Source organism: Cyphomyrmex costatus, unplaced genomic scaffold, assembly GCF_001594065.2.
Source record: "Cyphomyrmex costatus isolate MS0001 unplaced genomic scaffold, Ccosl1.0 scaffold69, whole genome shotgun sequence".
NCBI classification, from domain to species: domain Eukaryota; kingdom Metazoa; phylum Arthropoda; class Insecta; order Hymenoptera; family Formicidae; genus Cyphomyrmex; species Cyphomyrmex costatus.
Window position 1 is genome coordinate 1,961,455 of NW_017280255.1, and position 24,774 is coordinate 1,986,228.

At 34.8% G+C, this 24,774-nt stretch overlaps 1 protein-coding gene across 1 annotated transcript; it reads left to right on the forward strand.

Annotated features, from left to right (window-relative positions):
• Window positions 1–24,363: 24,363 nt before the first annotated feature.
• LOC108780218 (uncharacterized) lies at window positions 24,364–24,747 on the forward strand. The gene has a single exon (XM_018547854.1). It carries the CDS (start codon window positions 24,364–24,366, stop codon window positions 24,745–24,747), a length of 384 nt encoding a protein of 127 aa, XP_018403356.1.
• The last annotated feature ends 27 nt before the right edge of the window (window positions 24,748–24,774 follow it).

The following is a 24,774-nucleotide window of genomic DNA, read 5'->3' on the forward strand; positions in this document are numbered from 1 at the left end:
GAGTTGTACAAGTGACATACGAAGGAATTGCAATGAAGGAACAAAAGAAGACGAAAGGAGATCTAATTGTAAGTTACTCCACTGCTGCACATCGTATCGATAAGCAGATTATATTTTCTTAATTTTCAAATTAAAATCTTTAACTGTAATTAATTTTTGGAATACGTTACTAAAGTACAATGGTTGTGAGACTTCTACATAAAGTATCTCCAATTTTTCCTAAATGAAAAACAGTGTAAAGTATATTTTTAAATATTTCTTAAAACTTATTTTTCGAGACATCCCTGACGAATCGCGAGATTTTGAAGCCGCAGGATGTGAGCTTGATCGATAAATCGATCTAGTAGTTGTACAAGAATCTCGATTTCTAATCCTATCGTTAAATGTATCCCTTTAAGTTCGTTTATTCGTCCGCGTGTATCGGGATGTACGAACGTTTCCACCCTAAAGTTTTTGGCTTCGCAGAAAGGGCAGAAAAGGGGCTGCTTGCCTCGAAGCACGGATTGGATTGGATCAGCTTAACGTTGATTTAAGCCAATCAGTAAACAACCGGTCACCAGTGCCGAATCTCAGCATTGATCTTGTTAGCTCTTACAACTTCAATGTTGCGTTTTACTCAGTCATAGACATCACCATTCTATTCGCACGCCGCGCACCGGTTTTTGATCTCTCTTACCCTTAATATTTTCTCAAGGCAGCTACACTTTACTTTGAAAGGTTTGAAATTATCAAGTTTTGACACTTGAAATGTTATCAAACTTGAAAGTGTAGAAAATTAATACGCAAAGCTTTTTTTTTCTAACTATGAAACCCATTTACGAATAATTTAAATTATATGTAAAAGTTATTCACAAATAATCATAAATTGTGATAGCACCAAAGATGAGCTGAAGATGAGAATTTAATTTTTCATATCACTTACAATATCATATTATATTTCGATTAGACGAAACTATAGATGCATAACAGACTAAGTGTCCGCGGACGGTTGCATGATTCGGGCGAGTATTTCCGCACTGGCGACATAACGACATGGCTAAACGCACTTCTATAAAGTCGCACACATCACACGCGGATAATTCACACAGCGGCGGAGGACGCGAGGTGGATGTTAGTATTTTAAGCCTATTTAAGTGTGTTTGTCGTATAATATTGACATCGTGCACACAAGCAAAGAGAGCACGCGTACACCCTTGTTCGCGCGCGAGCGCCGTTTCTCTTCGTCTTTTTCTCTCTATCTGTGTGTCTGTATTCTCTCTCTCTCTCTCTCTCTCTCTCTCTCTCCTTTCGTATGCTTATGACATTACCTGCACTACCCTTCATATACCTATAGATGTGTATGCGTAGAGTCCCGCACATATACACGCGCGCAAAAACGGGAAGAAGCCGAGGGAGCAAGTGAATCAAATCGCGTTGTGTGCTCGGCAAACGACGCTCGACGTCGCGACGATTTTCTTCCAGGAACGAAGAATGAACGCGAAAGTTTCTTACAAACTCGCTGACTCGCTGACTCGTTGACTGATACATTCGCAATTGCGAATTTGCACCATGCAATACTATTTTATCCATTAGGCACAGCGTCTATAGTAATATTTTAAAAGATTTGACAAAAGGACTTTACCATCTGTAAAGTATGAACTACAGATTTTTAAAAGATAAAAAATTATTATTTTTATTATGCTACAATTCAGATTACACGTAAGTTTCAACGTAATAAATACATATAATGTAGCATTTAAATATATAAATATTTAAGTGTGCAAATAATTTCTATTTATTTTTAGATTTTTTAAATAAATTTTTGACTAATTAATCAATTTTTTTTACTAAAAAAACAATTAGTAATAAGATAATGTTAATTTTTAAAAGTACATACAAAAGATCTTTTATTTATGACCTTTTATAAATTATATATCTTATGCACATGTAATAGGTAATTTATTTTAATCTTTTTTGCAAGATAATTTTTTTTTTTACATATCATCATGTTTTGTATCACCAAATCTCGCGAATCTTATTAATTACACATTTTTTAATTAAAATAGGTCTTCGAATGTGGTAAATTGACAAATGCATAGCTATTACGTTTTTATTATAGATTCTATTTTTTTTTAATTATTAATATTAATTTTTTAAAAATAAAGAAATTAAAAAAAATTAGTATCAGTCGAAAAATATATATATAATGGTTCAGAATAATCGCAAACATTAAGATAGCTATTTGTTCTCTTGATTAGATAATTGTTTACGAATTTTATCAGATATATCAAACGGTTTGGTGCCTGTTAAATTTGATAATTACAACTTGATAATTAAATCTGATTATTAAATCCGAGTCTTCGGCACAATACGTTTAGGCAGTGTCGATGAAAGTCGTGTTTCCAGTCCTTCGTCGTCTCGCGATGAGAGATGATCGGCATGACATTCCTTTAATCCGTCGCATGATCACGGTTCTTCCTGGAAGGGAGGAGTAACAGTCTCGCTTGTAAACGGTAGCCGAAAGGTTGTCAGCGAGACCGATAATCTCTGGGTAGTCATGACAAATTACAGACAAAATTATGGGCCGGTTCTGCGTCAGGATCCGCCAGGATAAATGAGCGACCTGGTGCCAGGTGGGGCGTGCCCGTCCCATGCTGTGAGGCGAACAATTACGTAACACCATAAAACGCACCACGAACACAGCGGGGATTCCCTTGGAAGAGCTTTGAATCGATTTACGAAAGATATCTGTACAATCGGCATGTCGTGATCGCTTTGTACAAGTTGTACAGTTATACGTCAAAAATTATAAAAACGAAAATTCGAAAGATGCAATGTTAAATTTACGTTAATATTTCTGTAATGAAACAAAATTTAATAGCAGTATGGTATTGATACTTTTTTGTAGCTGAAAAGTTTATGTCAGTAAAGTGCAGTGCAATCGAATTTATGAAAGCAGAATGACATTTTTTTTATTTTTTCTTTATAACAATGTATAACGTTTACATATACATAATGACAATAATAAAATTGGAATTAAAGTTCTATTTTATTCGGCCGAGTGACATACACGCGTATATACTTCGCGTAATGTTTTAAATAAATTTCTGAGTGGAATTTTTGAACCATGCTGATGCGATTTGATACATCGAACTTGTTTTTGTTTGTCACAAATATTTGCGCGCTGTAAAATCATATGGGAAAAATCGGGGGAGCCGATTTCTCCAGTACGGATTTGATCGGTCGGTGCATTTAGAAATCGGATTCGTTTACGCCCAGGGTCTGTAGTTAAGCGCGGCGGTCGCAAATTACTGCCGTCCGTCGCCGTACCGATGTTTAGGTAAGATATTCGTCCTCGCAAATATTTGGAGATTGTCTACAGCCTCTAACCACCGCGCACCACTCCATCGGCTCTTACATTTAATTAATGACGTACAGTAATGTCCGGGGCGTTAATGCGCTTTAACGCAAATGTCACTTTATCCGCACTGTTTGCGTCCCGCGGGCATCGCTGTGACTTTATTACTATTATTATTCGAATAATCCGCGAAGCAAAACGTCGATTTGTCGTACATAAATCGCAAAGTTCAATATTGTAATGATACGTGATTTGCGCCAAGAGATGTTACTATTAAAATGCTGATGATACAAATTATAAAATAAAGACGGATACGTAGATGAGAGATAAATTTATTATTAGAAATACAATATAAACCTTTTAGAGAGAAATTGTTGGAATAATATGATTGAGAACGGAAAATATTTTACAAATCTACTGCAGGGTATATGACTTATACTAATAAAACACGGAAATAAAAAAAAATATATAATCAATACTATAATATTTCTACAAATTAAAACGCGTTAAAATAATAGTCAGTTTAATAAATATTTCTGTATTTAAACAATATTTTTTATAAATTTTTGTAAAATTAACGAATTGAATTTCTGCAATAAATTACATTAAATATCAAGAATGATTCGATATTATAGTATAGTATAATTAAAAACATAAGAACAGCAGATTTTTTTAAACTTTTTGAAAATATGTAATATAAGTGGAACGAGACAAACGAGAAGATAATTTAGTATCTAAGATAATTTCGGGTTAATCATGCGTGATCGTAAACCGCAATCCTTCGGGGTGGATAGAGGCTTCATAAAAAACCGCAAGTCCTTCTAAATGTGGTTAACCATTAATCGGCTATTAGGGTTGTCAAGGGCTGTTATGGTACATAACATATATTTCATCACCGATTATCCGTGAATAATATAATTACGTAATAGCAAGCAATGATATATTAATTAATTTTAGTGCTGTAAGCGATATTTAATTATTTAATTAATTAATTATTAGAGACCTATCTATGTAACAAAATCAATATAGAAAGGAATCTATAATTAAAAAAAAGACAGAAAGAGAGAAAGGGAGAGAGAAGGAAGGAAAACCAATGCACATGTCGACTCTCCAATCCATCGGAGTTGTTTTGATTTATCCTTCCAATATTCCGTAGCCAATTTCGCTACGGCCATTCCTTTCATTTATAAAATGGTTTTTGGCCACGCACACATACGTATATTTCGGATTTCCACTGCAGGATATCGCGTCGACCGATTTCGGTCATAGCTCTTTGAGACATATGTGGGAATTGGTACGCGTTCGCGAAATCGCGATTAATCCGAATTCACGCGCGGTTGCACGGCACGTCGCGAAACGCAAATCGAAATCGCAGCATGTAGGTGGATATATACGGTTTTTCATTTCGGTGCGACTGCTCACGATTTTTACTGAAATCGTTGGTAGAGATAGACGAGTGCACGAAGGTAAACGCGATGCATGGTGGACGAATGCTGGTACCGAGAGGACAAGCGAATCAGTTATATTAATTCTCAGCTCTTATTAACGTAATAATAAAGATGGAAATAATACAGAACTCTTCACAGGAATAATTTCTTAATTTTAAAAAAGAGAACAAATTTTTCTATATCAAATAGATACGAAATTCGTACGAAAGTTGACGGATTGTGCGCATGACAAAATTGAAGGAGTTGATTAAAATGGATTTTTCGCTCTTGTTTTCGATTCTGCGGAGGATCGTTGTTGCAATCGAACGACTGCGCCAGGAGGCAACGACAGAAATGAATAGTTGATCAGTGTGCTATGTACGTGGTCGCAAGCGCCGTACGGGCCGGTCACTCCGATATCTGGCCGCTTATAATGTATGGCCTAGTCAGGTTCGCGGTGCGGTCCAGCAGGGGGTTCGGTTGACAAATCATTAACTATGCATCGAGCCGGCCTGCAAATACACGTTACTAGTGCTTCTCCGTACTCTAGCCCGACCCCTACCTCGCGCCCTCCACCCTCGTCCTATTCCTGCCCACGTCAACCTCTTGTTTCTCCTGGCCGTTTCGTGTTCGCCACCATCACTGACCTCCGGGTGTAATACTCGACCACCACGTCAGTCCCCGAAATTGGCAACTTTAATCGATAGGTTAAGCATGTTACGTGTAACATTGCGAGAAATTTGTGGATAATCTTTATTGTTATGTTCACAATTATTTTTTCCATAGTAAAAATCGTTTTTTTTATCTAAATCATTAGTTTGGAAAAATGTTATATAAAATTATAAAGCAATACAATTATATATATATATATATATGTATCTATATTATAAAAAATTGAACATACAAAAGACCTTTTTTTATATATATGATGTATAATGTTAACTTATTTATTTTTTGGAAAAATACAAATTAACATTTAACATTTGTTATAAATATAAATTTTCCCATAATTAATAATGTGGAAAAGTTTACAAATTGGTAAATATAATTTGTAACAATAAATGATATTTTAATTATAGAATTAATTTTCAGACATCAGTATTCTTTATTGAAAAATAAAGCTGATATTTCTCTGTACTACATATATCCTTTATACAAAGTATATTCTTTTCTTTCGCTTTTTAAATCAGATCATGTAATATATGTGAGCGGAAAATTAACGTCGCGACCAGTCGATAGTCACGATTGATGGGGATATATCACGGGGCTTTCATCTCACTAATGATCCGCTGCAATTTGTCCGCCAAAAGCACAATCGCGGTCGAGCTTCGTGAAAAAAACTCGTTAAAAGCGTGCTGTTTGACTGCGATTGGCATAGGTCGGTCAGCGCGGCGGGGATAAACGCAGGGATAAACAGGGATAAAATAGAATTCACGAGATACGACGGGGTGGGATGCAAAGCCGCGCGGGTTGCACGGGGGTGGCTGATGATGCGGTTTGAAGCCACGCGTACACGGGAATTTGTTGTACGTTATGCGGCCTTCCAGGTACGCAGCGGCCTGGGGGATGAAGAGTCGGGGTGGTGGGAAGGAAGAATCGGTGGAGGACCAGATCGGACCGGGGTTAGGGTCGGTACCAGGGTTGCTGTGCACGTTCGAATATCGGAGGGAGTGCTGCGGGGATGAGGGTGGCAAACCCCCTCGGCGAGGGTGAGAGCGAATTCGCGGCATTAAACATGGTGGACTCGCGCATTGGTTGCGCAGTAGCTGGGCGTTACGGGCCGCACCATCGACCAGCACGGCGCACTATACCGGTCTGCTGTATACCAACCATCCAACGGCGTGTTCATCCCCTCTCATTGCGGAGAGAGAGAGCGAGAGAGAGAGAGAGAGAGGGGGGGGGGGAGAGAAAGAGAGAGAGAGAGAAATAGAAAGTGAGAGAGTCGGGTTCCCTCGCTTTCTCTATAGCTCCTAAGGCGAATTTGCACGGTACACTTTTGATGATCAACCCGGTTGCATCGTTTGAGATACAGTGTAATGCGATAAAGCGTTTGCTAGTTTTCTTATTTTTTACGAAAAGCAATACTACATAAAAATTAAAAAAAATTACAATTAGAATATAAAAAATGATTATGTTAGAATACGATTAAAAATCATATCACATAATTGTAAAATAAGTTTAGAACGTATATTTTGAGTAACTTATATTAATTTTTTAAAGGAAATTTATAAAAAAGTATAAAGTATATTAATAATATATATATATATATATAAAATTTTAATTTATATTTTCTGTTATTATTTCAATTTTCATGTAAATAATTGATGCAAATACTGTATACGAGTGTATCATAATGACTATATCTTCCTTTTCATTTTAAATTTTTTATATATAGAAAAAAGTGCGTTTAATAACCGGTTTAATCTGATATCAAAAACATGAATAATTTCTCGGATAAAATTATAATAATAGTATAATAGAAATGCACTATGAAAATTCGCTTTTACTTTTTGCGTGGATAATGTTTTATGGTACTTAAGCGTGAATGAACGTACATAAATCTTCCCTGAGAAATCAAATTCGTTTGATTCTCATCAGGCTTTAGTCAAAGCTTGGAAGTATCGATCGTATAAAATTAGTTTAATTCGATAATGTTTCAGGATCGATTGTAATCGGTTTCGGAGGACGCCTGATTGTGCGGTACATATTAATGCGATCGCGTGCTTGGGATAGGGCAAACCCGATACGGTTATCAGCCACTTAAGTATTCATTTGCTGTTGAAAAATAATTGCTAAGCATTTAATGAAAAACAATGTATCCGTGCGTAATTCTTTTCTATCATTAATTTCATAGAGGAAAATATAAGTAATAAATGAAGCTCACACTGAAATAGAGGGATTTACGTGTGTGCACGTGTATTTCCTCGTCGAAAGTGCGTCGAAGGTAATGCCCGCGTTGCCGTACGTTTTAAACGTAATTCAAACAATATTCGCATACAATTGATATAACCAAGCGCGATATTCAATAAAACGCGTAACTGGAAATATTTACTTTAAAAAGAGCTAGGAAATCGAATAAACGGCCAAAAATTAACTTGCAAATTTGCTCTGTAGTCTAGATATCCGTGCTGTAGGTATTCGCGTATCACTAATTAAAAAGACGTTATTACAGAATGCAATATTAATTAAAAAAGACGCGATGAATGAAAAGTTATTTAGTTAATCTTAATAAACTCGAAATCTATGTTATTCTAATATAATACAGAATAGGTTGGTTAATTACTATTTTATAATGTATTATTTTAATTTTATATTTGAATGGATCAAACACGTGCAAAAGTTGCTCTTTCTTTTATTAAATTTATTAAGAATGTTTTATTTAAAAATTGTTACAGCTTTCTCTTTTATTTATATAAGTATTTAGCCACATCTGAAAATAATATACTATATAAAAATATTATAAAATACTTTTTTAAAATAAATACTGATTTGACAAAGAGGAGTTGATACAACCGTACGTTCTACTTCTCTTTATAAGTCTCTTTATAAAAATATTTATATAAGAGCAATACAAGTTACAAACAGCAAGATAATAAAATCCATGTGGAAGAATTATTTCAAGCGAGTCTGAGTTAAAGAAACAAAGGAAAAGAATGGGAAAGAAAAGGACGGATGCAAAGGCGATCCAGTGGAATCTGATAGCTCGATAGAAGAGAATGAAGGAGAGGAGAAGATGCGCGCGAGTATAATAAAGGGTAAACATATTCACCGAAGCGGCGGAGGGTCCTTCGCGATTTCGTGAGATTTTCAGTTAATTTTCTGGTTCCTCTCACAGACCACTCCATCAGGCGCTGCTTCCAGGTTTCCTGGGCTATCTCCCGTCCACCATTTGGATCCTCAGCCCCCGAGCCCTACCCTTTCGTAAGAGTTTCCAACCCTTCCAGCGAGGTAGCCTGGTATAATATTCAATTACATAGCTGCAAGTAAAGTCAAACAAGCCCACAGGGCCTGCAAATCTTTCTCCCTCTTGCTCTCTCTCTCTCTCTCTCTGTCTCCTTTCCTCATCCTCTCTCGCCCTCTTCCAGGGTTGGGCGAGTGAGCCCGTGGGGAGTGAGAGGAAGTATACACCCACCCGGTATATATACACACCGCGTTACTCCACGTTACTTTATCGCAGCATTCGCGCAGTTTGCAGAGACGCCTGGCCATCATAACGAAGAGAGTGCAAATTCTTGTTTGGAAAAGGAGGGACTGTAGGCTACTCTAAACGTAAACGCTCGTCTTATCCCGTCACGACGTGGAAAAGAAACGTATGCAATTTGAGAGGGTTGCAATTCTAGGGTTCGCCTCAAATCTCTTTTTATTATAGGAAATATATAGAAACGCGCGTGATTCCTCCTTTTAAAATGCACTTAATTAGATAATAATTCATGCGATTAAATAATAGCTAACTTGGGAAGATAGGCCTGAGGAAAACAAAACGGTTTTTTTATTATTTTCTTTAATAGCATATGTATAATTATTATAAATATGAAATACATATGACTAATTTTTATTTTTAAGAATACTACAATATTTTGTTATTTTTGTAAACTTGTATATCACGTATTGATCAAACTACTCTTCGGCAGCTATAAATTTAACTTCAGTGGTGCCATCTGTAGAAATCTTGTGGAATGAACAGATTCTAAATTTATCTAGATTATCTAACATCGTATCTAAATATATGAAAATATCTTCAAATTAATTAAAAATAAATTAATTCGAAATGTGTTAAGCATCTAATAAAATTAAAATGTTTTTTATTTAAAATAGTTAAAAATTTTTTTAATTTACATTATCTATCTATTTTACGATATAATAGAGAAAAACATGGTTAATATTAAGATAAATTACCATACATAGTTTTGTGAAAAGACAGAGGAAAATGATTACAAAAGTAAGAATTAAATTATAGTCAACAACATTGAATAAGAGCAGTGATATTTAAACAATAACACGAGTCATTATTTTAATTCGCAAACGAGAAGAGGGATGGTTTCCTTTTCTTTTACCCCTCAATTATCGACAATGATGCGCCGATAAAAGACCAAAGTCGCCCGGAAACGCAGTATAATATCTCACGTTTAACCGTAGCGAACCCCTACGATCGACGCCCGTAACTACCCCTTGACGTACCAGGTGAATTAAATATGAATAAGCAGAATGCCAGTCGACCAAGCGATTCTCATGGCTCGCCCGGCCGATGAGACAAATGGTCATTTAATGGCGCTCGTATAGGGTAATTGGAAGAGAGGATTATTGGACTCGAATCACTCGTCTGCGTAATCTATTTTCGCTAAATCTAGTCAGCCTTGTAATTTAATCTTGCGATCAAATGGATACGACAATTGTTTGGCGTAATACGGAAAGACATAAATGCACTGTATGTACATGTGTGAAATCTGATTGAGAACGTAAACTCATGCTACATGGTATTTGTCGTACGGATAAATATGTTGTTATAAAGATAAAACAAATGTCATATTATTACCTTTCTTATCTCATTTGTATTAATCGTATCAATATATAATTAATGATATTTTTCAAACTGCGCAGATAAAATAAACATTCGGCAGAAAAACCTTCATGCGCATAATTTTCTCTCGTACGTCCTTATTCCACTTCGATAAACGGAGTCGCAATTATATCTTGAACATTGAGAATTACATCGAGACGGTCGATTAGTCGGTCCGAGATTATCAGTGAGGAATAAAGGTTGTTTCCCATCTCGATTTCTTGCTTTTGCGTTCCTCTTTCCTCGCCTTTCGCCTTGATGAGGAATTCTCACCGGCTCTCACGAACATCGGGCCAGCCGCCGCTTAATTCCAGCTAATTAATAAACTTTTACCATCTCTGTGTTTGTACTCATCCCCCGAGCGCGCGTATTCGCCCATCTTCCCTCCTCGCCCCCTTTTGTACACTCCTCCGTTGAGAGAGAGAGAGAGAGGGAGAGAGAGAGGCGAGGGGAGGGAGATGATAGAAGGAAAAGGAGAGGGAGAGAGAGAGCGTTCGAATTCATCTACTAACCAGTTCTCTTCAAAGGGTGGCTTTACTCGTTCACTCGGCCCTTTCTCTCACCATTCTACCGTCCTTCCCTTCCCCTCCCGCTTCTACCATCGCCTGCTTTTACTCCGCTTTCCCCTTAACTTTACCCTTTCGAGAGCGAATTCAATCCGCTTCAAAGACACCGTACAATCATCCGCCTTCTGGTATCCGACGTTCTACCTCGAGATTTTCCACTCCTTCCCCTCTCGCTCTCTGCTTCACCGTGAAAGAACCGGCCATTGTAGCCGCAACATTTCCAACCCGTTCGTTGAGTGTTTCCAACTACACGTGGATGATCCTCACGTGCACACACGCACATGTGATACATATCTATACATACGTGCGAAGCGGATATTTCCCATGATATGATAAGGCAGAAGTAGGATTATAAAAAATATTAATGAAAAAAGAAGTATCACGATTTAAGCACACCATTATATATCATAATTTTTTAAATATTTACACCTCTTAATGTTAAACTGTTATTTTAACTACTTGAATGACTGGATAAAATTTCTTGATTAAAATCTCCAAAGTATTTCCTACTATTTTATTATTCGTTCATATGTATATTTTAATGCGTACAAAAAATTATTTATTTAAAGTAAGAATCAGTGGGAAGTATATTTTGAGGAAAATTTAGTATTTTTACTAATGTAAGTAAAAAATATAATAAGCGAGAATAAAATGTATCGGTGATGTCTTTCATTGGCACTCATTAGGCGAACGTGAATGGGTGAGTTCCGCGATAAACGTGCTTTATCTGTCGACATAACACAACGAGGACCCCCCTTTCCCTCCCCGAGGCCTTTATTAGGGTATAATTTCGCTCAACACACAGTACGATAGTTATTGCGGGCGGGACTTTTGAGGGGGTGAAAGATCTTTAAGCCGTTTCCGCCGTGTGTCCTGACTCCTTCACTCGTTCCGCCTCCCCTTTCATATATCGTTCTATTGTAGCTGCAAACATTGCTAGTCGCCGTGTAGCTAATAAACCCAGCTTCGGGGGACGTGATTTACACCGTCGTCGTCGCTGCGAGAGAAAGAGACGGAGAGAAAGAGCAAGGGAGAAAGAGAAGATTGTATATACTAGCACGGTTTACACGCGCGTATATTTACGATCAGCTCCAACTACCGCCATGTATGCACGTTTATATATACATATATGTATGATGTACATGTGTATGCTCTCGGTTGTACGGAGAGTGGCTCGAAAAAGTGCTGTGCAGCCGCTATTTGTTTTTCAGTTCACTCGAGCCGCCGGTTATGATCATCGGTGCGATGTAATTATCCGCGCGTTAGCTTTGAGCTTGTATACAAGATCCCATCCTATTCGATGATAAAGCTTGTTCGTGATATCGCGCGACGTTCTTAAAATGCACTCGTGCACGAATGTGCGAGATGATCAGCAATCGCAATCTCTAGGATAATCTATATAACAATACATAACTTTGTAGGTTTTTACGGAAAGAACGATTTTGCTAAAGTATCTAAACATTTAGCTATAGATATTCATCTTGAAAATAATTTTGTGTTGAATTATCAAAATAATTATAATTAAATAAGAGAGAAATCTATTTTTAGATCGCAGCAGATCTCAATACTTAAATACTTCTGTCTGAATTTATATGCATATTTGATTCTGCAAACTGCGCGCTGAAATTTTTTTGTCTTGAAATTATGAATATATAGAACTAGAATAATAATGAGATGTTAATGAGAATCTTATGAATTAATTTATTGCGAAACATATTGCCTCAGTCGGGATTCGAAAATATGTAATTATATATGTAGGAGTACACAAGTAACGATGAGTAATGCTATAAAAAATTTTCACATTTTGGCAATCAGTTTTAGCGTCCTACATAATTATTTTGATAACCCAAAAAAGTTATTTTTAGATCTATGTATACCCTATGTGTAACTAAATTTTTAGATACTTCAGTAAAACCATTTTTTCGTTTAATTGCAGCGAACGTTCTAATCAGAGTAAAAGTGTTCAACTCTTAACCCTGGTAAATCTTAAATTTCGTATAATCTGCGTTATTTATCCAAATGGGAGAAATATTATAGTCACAGAGCTACCCTGTCGCGATTATCTCGTTCACTTAGTAGCGCGGCACCTTGATGCGGCAATTAATTATTATTACACAGCGTCATTACACGTGGATGCGATGTCCTCGATGTCCGTCGTTTTGCTTCCGGTCGCGTGGCCATCGCGGGAAAAAAAGAGGGTCAAATGTGAAGGGCCACCCTCATTAGACGCCGTATATCAGGACATTGGCGTGTGGCGGCGACGCGTAATTGCGCGCCTCACCTGGAGCAACCCGTGGCATGTCACTTGTGTGTTACATTCGTTACATCGTTATGTGCTGGTCGCGCGTACGCGACGTGTTCGTGAGCATTAATTGCGTAGACCGGCCGCCTAATTTATTTGCCTCTTCGTGTCCTCCCAGACGTGTGTAAACCACTCGCTACGGAATCTTTTGAGTTCCCACGCGACACGGTCACCTCGGTCCTGTTTCATTTGCCCAGCACAAATATTTTGCTCGGCCGGCATCTCCCAGGTTACGCCGCGACGCACTTACGCGAACATTCTGGAAAAAGGAATAAAAACCATGAGGGTGATAGCATAAAAGCTCGAGATTGTTGGTCTGTAACGGTAAATGTGCTGCCCTCCGTTCCCTTAACTCTCGCCCGCTTAGTTTTTGTCGGTCACAAATTATGAATTTTATAATATTAATATCATATTATTAATTTATACATTATTAATTATGAATATAAGTTTTTAATAAAAATTAATTATTAATTATTTTAATTATCTTACTATTATAATAATTGAAAACAAAAATTGAAATACGTCATTTACTAGTTAACAATACAATAACTATAAGTGCGTCGTATAAGCAAAATTCTCTTTCCACAATAAGAAACATATAAATTATTAGAATTTGTATCGTATATATATTTAAAAAATTTTTATTTAACCATATTCTTAATGTCCTTCATTATAGTATACATCTATCTCGAGTAGGTACCGTAAACTGCGGTCTCATAGTTACCATCGTCATCCCGGCAAATGCCAGAAGTCTCTTTCCTGGAAAATTTGCCAACTCGATCGGCCGATACATTATTCAATCCCATCCCCAAACACTATAATTAACCAGAGTATCTTTGCGGAGTAACGATGATGGCACGGGGGACTGATTACAAGCGGAAAAACGACGAGCGAAAAGTGGAGCTCGTTCGCTGGTGTCTCGCTTTAAATCGACGCGCGGATGTCTATGTATCTAACGCGAACAACTATGTATATTTGCCAGACATAAACGGAATGGCACAGTGGAGGCTCCATGGGGTTGCTGCACCGGGTATCTATGCCGCGCCACTACCCTGTAATAATAGGCACTCAAATATTTCCCGATTAAATATTTGATCTCGTTTTTATGCCATTTATTAAAAGCCACAAGTGAAATGCGAGCGTGCGCATATGATCAAAAAAAAAAAAATTCGCAACCATGACAATTCTTTAATTCAACGATATTCGGCTACTAGAATTCCAGATTACGTTAGACTAAATCACTTTATTCGTTATTTCGTCGCGGCATGTGCGATTTTGTTCCCCGCTGCGTTTACCAATGTCTTATCACTGTTCGCAATAAAACAGTGTATAGAGTGCATGCGTGATTGCGATAGTGAATCGAACATGAAAAATTAGGTGTAGATATGCACTATTAATGCGTAGCAGGTTTTAGTTGTTAAACTTTAAAAGTAAAGGATGTGATTGACATCTCTCGTTGGTGTACATCTTCCTTTGCGACAAAGTCAAACGATTTTATCATCATTATATCTCTTTTTCCTCTTTTCTTTCCTCTCTTCTCCGCTTCTGTTCATCATTTCTTTTTCTAATTTTTCTACCGTCAACGGCGTACGTCGTCCAATATCAATATTTTTATCACCGATGTACATTTCGCACACATACCTTTAATTCGCGATTAATAAAAATTGTGTTTAGTGGACCGGCACGGTTTTTCCTCTCACTTCGATCTATGTAATATATGTATATGGTTTTATTTCGGCATATTACCATCCGTAATGGATTCTATGCTTTCTCTCTCCATTTTTTTTCATGCTATCTGCGCGGGAAATTCTTTATGGTCAGAGTCAGTCAATATATTCGGAACGATGAAGAAGGGAGTGAGGGATCCTCGATAGAGGGGCGGCAGAGAAGGGTGCAAAACGTTCGCAAGGGGTACGGACGGGCGAAGGGAATAGAAAGTGGCGGCTAGAGACACGAAAGTGGAGAAGTAGGAAGAACAGGAGAGAGAGATGGGTTGTACGATCGAGGGGGAGTGGCGCAAACATTTGCCTGCCGCCCGGTAAATTAAAAGCACACAGAGAGGAGAGAGAATAGAAACGAGAGAGGAGAGTGAGTAAGTGAATGAACGAGCGAGTGAGGAACAGATCGTAGGTGGCCATCGTTTTCTCTGTCCCCTTGCTCCACCTCACATTCTCCTTCCTCTCTCTCTCTCTCTCCTTTTCATCCGCGTGTCATTCCTTCTTCTCCTTCGCCCAAAAAGGTCTACGTGAATGAAGAGACTTGCTTCCTACGCGAATACTTTCCTTTCTCTCCGGATCAAGGCGTAAGCGCGCGGTTGTTTTCGGAAACTGAGTTTACACCTTTATTAAAACATCTTTCTGTATTGTTATAATTTTTACATTAATAACGAAATATGATATTGTTAATAAAATATAGATAAACGAGGTAGCTCTATAAAATATTTTGTAAATAGTAAATATTGTTAGACAATAAAAATAGAAGACCAATAAGTACGAATTAATCGCAAAATGCACAAAGGATAGGTTGCAATATTTTTAGTAATATATGCGTATATTTTAGAGTTATTTTTAAGATATTTACCTTTTATAATTAGTCATTTATTCGTTTCGTTTTCAATTTATATTTTACAGCATTATATTTATTCTACAGTACATCATGATTATATTCATGACAATGCACTCTAACTTTCGCATTCTCTTATCTATGCAACGTTCGGCTCTTGCTACTCAACAACCACGTGCAAACACCTTCGATCATTATCCCGTTCATCGTGGCGCGTTAGTATGCTGACAAACTGTCGTGATCGGTCGGTACGCCGGGAATCGAGTTCTTCGTGTTCTTATCGTGCGTCGTTACCCTCCTCGTTCCACTTTGTCTCTCAATCGGGCCCTTTTATGATTCGTTTGGTTGCCGTCCTCCTGCACCTCCCGACAAACGTTCCTCCCTCGGCTATGCATGTCGTTTGCGGCGCGCATAGGGATAGAACGGGATGGTAGCGCGAGCCTCTCTGTGTTGACAGGCAAATATTTGTCACGGCATACACCACCACCGTCAACCACCTCCGCCGTCGTCGCCGCCGCTGCGCCGTCTTCGTCTCGTCAACGCGTCCATCCGCGTTCGCCAACCCTTTTCCTCTCGCTACGAATCGCGTTTTCGCGCGACGAACCTGAGGACGTTATGCTCTGAAAGACGCGCTGAAAATTTCTCGGTAATGCAATGATGACGTTCCGCTTCGAGAATCTTGCGTCTTCAACCTTCGTACAGTCGGGTGACATGTATTTCAGGACTTGTATATCTCGGTACTTGTGTACTTTGAGATTTAAAAAAGAAGAGCTAAAATGAATCTTCTTCCGTATATGTTAATAATAATAAAATGCTTTGTTGTGCTATATTTAGTTTTGATATCACTGGAAAACGAGACGTTTATTATTCACATGGAATATTCATGATAAAAGTTTATTCTCTTCACAATAATTTTAATGTAACTCATTTTTATACGGTTCTTTTAAGTTTAAAATATTAAATAATTTAAATGTTGTATCTAGTTGCATGAGGCATGTAGCACAATGAATATTGAGTATACAGAACCTTTCTCACAGTGAAATACAATGAATAAGGTCAGAATGACCAGGCGTAACCACTTTAAGTAGAAGGTTAAGCACCATTTTAAGTTTCCAGGTACGCTCGTGTGCTTATATCTGCCTATACTTGAACCAAGAAAGACTGGCGCCACATGTAAATTCTATTGCATTATACGCAAAGTTAATTAACATATATACACAGTATCTAATTATTTTTATGTAATTTATATAAGGGTAAAAATAATTCGTATTTCATAATGTGAAAAATCTCGAAATATGAAAAATTACTTTGCGTATTTCCACGTTTGTAAAAAAACTTTATAAAAAAGATCAAAAGACATGAAAAAAAGAGGAAAGACAAAGAAATTAACATTTCCGTATTTATTTAATAATATTTTAAACATACAATTTTTGCAAGAGTTTTAAAAGGTTCTTCTAAAAGGCTGTTATAAATTTTCATAAAAAGTTACAAAAATTTTATGAAAGAGAAAGCAAGATTGTTCCTCTTACTATTCTATCTATTTTATTTAACCACCTCATAGGATGTACGATTTACGAGATATTTTGGGACAACATGTACAACGTTGATCCAGATGAGAAATCAAGTGTTTGAGATCCATTATGATACTCTCACGCAGCCGATAACAATATTGTGACAACGTCAAGTATGTTTGACGGAAGAGTAAGCATTCAAATTAAGAATCAACAGAATGACTTTTCGATGATTGCTTATTGAAACTCTCTCTCTCTCCCTCCCTCCCTCTCTCTCTCTCTCTCACTCTATAATTTACATATACATATAAATAATTAAATATTTAGCAGACCAAACAAATATTAATTATTATCGTGAATGCGTAAAATATAATTCAATAATTTATTTTAAAGGCATAAAATATTATTGAAATTATTGCTTAAGTAAACAATGCCATATTAAATTAACAAAATGTTTTTGTTTATTAAACATATTTATACAATATCTAGAGTTGAAATCAAGTCTACGATTTAAAGTCTAATCTAATTTTTCACGGTCGCGTTTCGCATAAATCTTCAAGATTCGGAAGTTGGATCGGTTTGATCGGTTGGCGATGTTCGATGGCGCTTTATCATTCGATTAGTGACTGTGCGGAAACTGGGGTAAAAAAAGAGAATTCTACGGGTGGGAACGAAATGCAATTGAGTCTTTGTTGCGCTTTTGACCCCGAAGTCGACTAGACCGGCTAGTGTCTGCCCGTGTTTGTCCCGCGCAAACTTTGTTTTTGCAAATAGAACCACGTGTTCCTCCGTTCACCCTCTATCCCTCCCTGCTCTCCGTGCACTTCTACCCCTCTTCGCTTCATTCTCTGTGTTCCTCTTCCCTATTTCTCTCTTTCCTTCTCTCTCTCTTCTTCCCTCTCACATCCTCCATCTCTGAATCCACACCCCTTTGCGCACACATGCGACAGGTGCCCGACTGGTAAACTATAACAAAAAAGCAAGCTCATTCAGACGATTTGCGCACGATTGGCTTCGCTGTTTGATTAAGGAGTTTATCCGGCATCGAAATCCACGGCGATTTCGCCGCCTCGATGTTCGTTCTCGTTTGAACTGTTCTCGTGTGAGAAGCGACTAATAAAATTCTCCTAATGTATACAGTACTGACTATTAATTTACGAATGTTTAGAAAGGATAAATTGGATACCACTACGAAATAGTATAATCGATCTTCGTTTATCAAACTGCAGTTTGCAGTAACTACAGTAATTATATATTATTATTGCGTGTATTTTTTAAAGTAATAAGAATATAAAATAATAAGCATATATAACGTGTAGTTTTTATTAATTATTAAATGCAAGACATTAAAATAATTGATGAAATTTATTTTGAGCATTTAATGAAAATTATTAAACTAATAATTTTCATAATTGCAGTTTAATAATTCAACAATAAGTTTTGAGTTTAATGTGAATGTTGTATATTTTTTAAACGAACATATTTTTCGTTTCCTTAAAATTCATTGTGGATGTTGCCTGAGTGGACGAGACTGAGACGCTGTATCACGTGAATCGAAACATGTGTGGCACATACTAATTGAAGGGCCGGTCAGGAGCAACACGGTAGCGAGCCGGGCGATTAACACTTTTCGAAGACCACACGCATTTCGGGTTCCACGTAGTAGAAAGCCGTTTTTGTTTGAGAAAAAGAATTGAATTCGAGTGTACGAATTGAATGAAGTATGATGGTATATTATTATATGTAATCGCGTTTATTAACAAGACTGTGTGTACACTACAAACGATATTATGATGATACTAAAGTAATATATCTAAAAATAATATAATATATCTGAAGTTTTATTCTCTTTAAACTGCAGATCGCAGTCATGTGATTTTATAAGAAATTTAACAGAGAAAATATTCCATTCAAAAATTTATAGTTAGATTTATTAAGGTAAGTCTTTGGGATAGATTTCGTTCACTGCTAACATGAATTTATATAAACTTCGGTTGGTATTGTTATTTGTACAAACTATACACACCTCGCGAGCGCGCAAAAGGATCGTGCCGAGGATGGCAACGACAGGGAAGATGTGAAAAAGCGACGACTTTCGGAAGTTCATGAAAGTTCGTTTACACAACTCTTTCCCTCGCTACGATGCATTATGCTCTCGAGACGTAGTGACCTGAAATCTTCGACCTCTGCTGGTCTCTCGAGAGAACAGCAACGCGGCTCGTTTTATTCAGGTGTGCTTTCTATATGGCATTATACAACGTGTTTCGAAAATCATGTATAGAAAATAGCGGGATTTTTTAGACATTTCGCAAATGAGATTTTAGGAAGTGTTTTTGTTTTTTTGATCAAAACATCATTTTTGTATGTAAAATTTTTTATGCAGAGTTATACTTAAGTAGAATATTGTAGTATGCTTGTCGATGTAGATAAATATATAGAAGATTTCATAATATATTATCATTATTATCTATGATGATACTGATCTCATAGATACTAGATCCCAAACAGAAGGAAATTCTATTTGAATATATCTATTTCAATGTTGAAAGTCTTTGAAATATTAATTTAAAAAATGTCTAAGTATTGTGGTAAACTTATTAATGTGTGTATAAACAGAAAAAATAAATAAACGTAATTTAATAATAAGAGGCACAGACAAGAAAATTGTTTATAATTTATATAAACACTTTGTCTCATTATTATATGTACATAAATATTAATTTTCTCTTTAAAGAGTTCATTTGTTCTCAAATAATTTTATCGCACATGCTTATTGTCAAATAATTATAAATAAAATCTTTACTAAGTAGTAGAGTAGATTAAAATTAATTATCTTCCTTTATACACACATAAAATTATGGTACGGTCGTTTTCTAATTTCGCGAAAAGAGAAAATACGGTTCGAGAGTTCGATTTGACTGATATGAAACGTGCATCTCGAGACTGGTGTCATTTTCTACCCGGTATGCTGTCCGGCCGACTACTTCTTCTGATGGAGTGCTTCGTCCGCGCGCGCAATCCCGAAGTGCACTCGAGGCTGAGTCGAGAGAGACCTCTCTACATGGGTGGTCCATTCTTCTTACGCATGCATTATATAAGTCTTGTAAAGTTCACACTAAGAACAACAGAAGCCGGTTAGACGTTAGGATTCGTTAATTGTACCCGGTGACCGACCCAAGAAGAATGCGGGAACGAGTTTGATCCAGAATTGCGATAAAAATTGGAGTTTTGTTATTCCGTGCATGAGCTATTAAATATTAATATAATACGTTTAACGACAAAAGGAAGTGATGAGGAAGTCCGTTTTACTTACAAATAGTGATACACTTTTATAATTGCATTTACGAATAAGACAACCGAATCTCTTATGATTTGAATTGCAAATTTAAAAGAGTGTTTTGGAGAAAATACGATTAACTTATAATAATAAAATAAAAATTACTTTTGGACCACTCTATATATAACGCATAGTTCGAATGAATATATTATAGAATCTGTTGGTTGTGTTCATAACTGATGCTCTGAAGCATGACTTGAAAATATAAAGGATACATATGTTCAGAATCGGTTACCATGCAGAGTTGTCACGTTGCTACTGATAAGGTGATTTGTCATTTTCCCACGCTTGAATTATGGGGGTAATAATATTATTAATATTATAATTAAGCGTACATACATAAATTTTGTAAATTATATTTTTCCTCTTTCTGCCTTTTTCTTTGTTACTCTTAATTTTCGTAAAATTCTGTATTAAAAAAGATATATTGAAATTTATAATAAAGAGTATTTATAATCAATCCTTTTCAAATCATAATTTTTATACTTACAAGTTGATAATCTATTTTATTTAACATACTTTTTTCTTTAGAAAATACTTCTTGCACATAAAAATTAATTTCTAAAGAAATAAAAGGAAAAGACAAATCTATAAAAATCACTTGAAAAGCTTTGATTGTTTTTCAAATTTTGTAATATTTTACTATAAAATTAAAAAAGATATTTTTACAATATTTCGTCATACTTAAAAATTTACATTTATCGTAGCCTCTTATTCACTAAACACGAAAAGATATGTGACTAAGCATGAAAATAAACAGTTCACAAGCAAGATTACCCTCTTTCGAGAATGGTCCAGAGCAATATGGCCGATTCATCATGGCGTGTCCTGTTCATTTTCCTCTTCTGGACTTTGGACAATATGTACGTGGGACCTAGAATACTAGGAGAGAGCGGGGTGGCATAGCCTGTATTTTGTAGATAAGAACAGACCCTATATCGTAACGCTGACAACCCCGACCCTTTTGGTACGATCAGATTTATCCTTCTTCGCCTTTGGGTTTCGCTTCATCTTCACCCTCTCGTTGGAATTTCACACGACCATAGTCTATCCTGTGCAGATGTGAAATATTAGACGCATATGTGATCGATAACAAATCTCGATTTATACAATTTACAATTTACATCTGAGAATTTAGGAAATATATAAACTTCTATAATATTTATATTTTTAGATGCTGTATATTTTTCGATATGTAAAATGTTTCTTATACTAAATGTACATGTATATAGATATACATGAGTATATAAAATTATAAAAATAGAATTTCTTAATTTGAATTATCTATCATAAAAATCAGAATTTTTAAAAGCATACTTGGTTTAATATAAAATACTAATTTTGAAAAATATAACTACAAATTGATTATTAATTTATAAACAATTAACAGAAATTGACATATTTTTGGCTAATAATTTTGTAATAAATGGAAATAAATTTTTCATATGTGATTTTGTTATTAATAATTAAAAGAAAATGTTGATTTTAAATAAGAATAAAACGTTAAAAAAATATTTTTAAAAAACGAATCAAATTTTATCAAAATTTTGATTGATTATAAGAACTAATAACAACTGCAATAACAGTACATGCATTTATGTATTATAAATAGAGAAGCTTGAATTGAAGTATTTTATAGACAGCAGAGCCATCTGACAGATTTTATAAGAAACATTTTCATACAATGTACATTTGTACATTGATTAACGATTGACGATAATTATTAAATAAATGTAACTTATTAAAAAATAACAAATGTAAATATAGAAATATAAATATTTTATTTTGACTATTACGTTTGTAAAATTTTAGATTTGTAAAAATTGTAACATTTATCAAAATAATATTTTATAATTTTGTATAATTAAAATTTGTTACAATATATTTATAATTTAATAAATAATTTAAGAGATACAAGAACAATTTGTCTACATTAATGTTTTTAAACAATATTTTTCAATGCCTTTTTTAAATAAAATTTTTTGAATCTTTATTATCAATGGAATTATTCTCAGTCGGTAAATCCACAAAATGTTGGAATCTATAATAATAAGTGCCAATAAATACTAAATATATATATATATACTTATAAATTTAGAATTATCCATTTTCTCAGTTGTATTTTTCCTTTTATATATGCATTATTACAAAATTATGTTTTGAATACTGAACAAAATAAATATGTAATGGGATAAAATCGATCGAAGACTGTAGATGTGTGTTATCCACCGAACATATTCGTGGCTACATAGTTTATCGTGCACGCTTATGCACATAGAGGCGCTAGTAAACGGGTTCTATTTTATGCAATATGTCCATGATTCCAGGTTTCTCTCTTTATATATATTCTTTTATTTTACCTTTCAAATCAATAATCGCGGCAACACAAACGTTATTTAATCTTAAGCGATCAATAACTTGCATTATCAATTCTTTTTTATTATATATATATATATATAATATATATATATATATATAATACAATTGCAAATATTACAACAATATTTGAGATTAAATTTTAATTAACATTTTATAAATTTGAGATTATTATAAACTTATTAATAATTGAATCAAATCAATATGGTCTATACATCTATATATTTATAATATTTTTAAATTTTTATTTTATAATTATTAGTAGTAATTTTTTGTACACGATATTAATATCTATTAATTACTATTACTAAAAATAACAAAATTTATATATATATGTATATATGTTCTATATACTATACCTTAATATATTTGCCAATTTTGTTTTGATAAATTTCACTGCACTTTAATACACACAATTTTAATTTTAAGTATACAACTTCTTTTAAATAATTTAAAGCGACGTATATGTATTAATTTAATATTAATTTACTGTGATTATTATTGTTGTTATATACACATTTTTCCTAATCTTTAAACATGCATTTTCTTAAAATAAAATGTATTGCAATGATTTTATTTAAATTCGGCAACTACATTCTTCTTTTGTTTTAAGGAAAACAATCGATTCAATCAAGAATATCAGGATGAAACGTTCGGCTGCACTTTGTGGCAAAAATAAATTAAATATGATTTCAGCTATGTTTTCATCAAGATTTCATGTAAGTAAATTGATGGTTTGCTAACATTGTACTACGGCATAACGTTGGATTATAAGTCACAGTTCGGCATAAATGTGGCAGTACACGACATCATGTAGGTATAAGACATGCATTTTAAAATCGTTGCGTATGCGAAGATATGGTTCTGCGTGGGGACACAAAATTGCAAGTTTTGTACCACAATAATGATATAGTCGTTGAATGCATAGACGGAAGTTGCAGATAAAAAATTGAATTGTGAAGCTATAGACTCTTTTGTGATTATCAGTAAAATCTTCTTATTTTGTCTTGTTGCAAAGAATATATTTGTTGTATTATTGTAGTGCTTAATATATACATATTACATACATATGTGTACTTCTTAAGTACTGTGTGTGATAATCCAAAGTTAGTACTAAATTAAAATCTATCTTTCATTTTATAATTAATTCCTTTGTAATGAAAATTTAATTAAGTATAATTATCCATAATTATTTAATATATGTATATAATTTGTTAACTAAGAATTATGTATTTGTAAATCAGAATGAACATTATAGAAACATAATATTTTTTCTACAATATTGAACGTAATCGAAAAAGAAATAAAGAAGGTCTATGATTTGAATAATACAAGAACGTTCTGTATTAATCGTATAATAAAATTGTATTATTGTATCTTTATCAAATATGACAAATAAAAAAGAAATGACCATTTTGACGTTTACTTTAAAAATTCTTACCATTTGTGGATGTTGGCCACCGTATTCATGGACGTCGCGGTACAAACGTATCATGTATGATGTATACACGATTTTCATAGTTTTGTTAATAAATACATTTACATTATCGCAACTGATGGATTTAATTCTGATTGTGGACAATGCTGACGACTTCTCCGAGAATTTCTATGTGATGCTTGCCATGTTTGTATCATGCTGTAAGATGATCAGTTTATTGACAAATCGAAACAATATTGGGATGCTGATTGATACTCTGATGAAAAAACCATGTAGGCCTACTGAACATGATGAAATAGAAATTCGACAGAAATTTGACAAGATCGTGCAGTAAGTATCTTAAAATAATAATTAATTAATT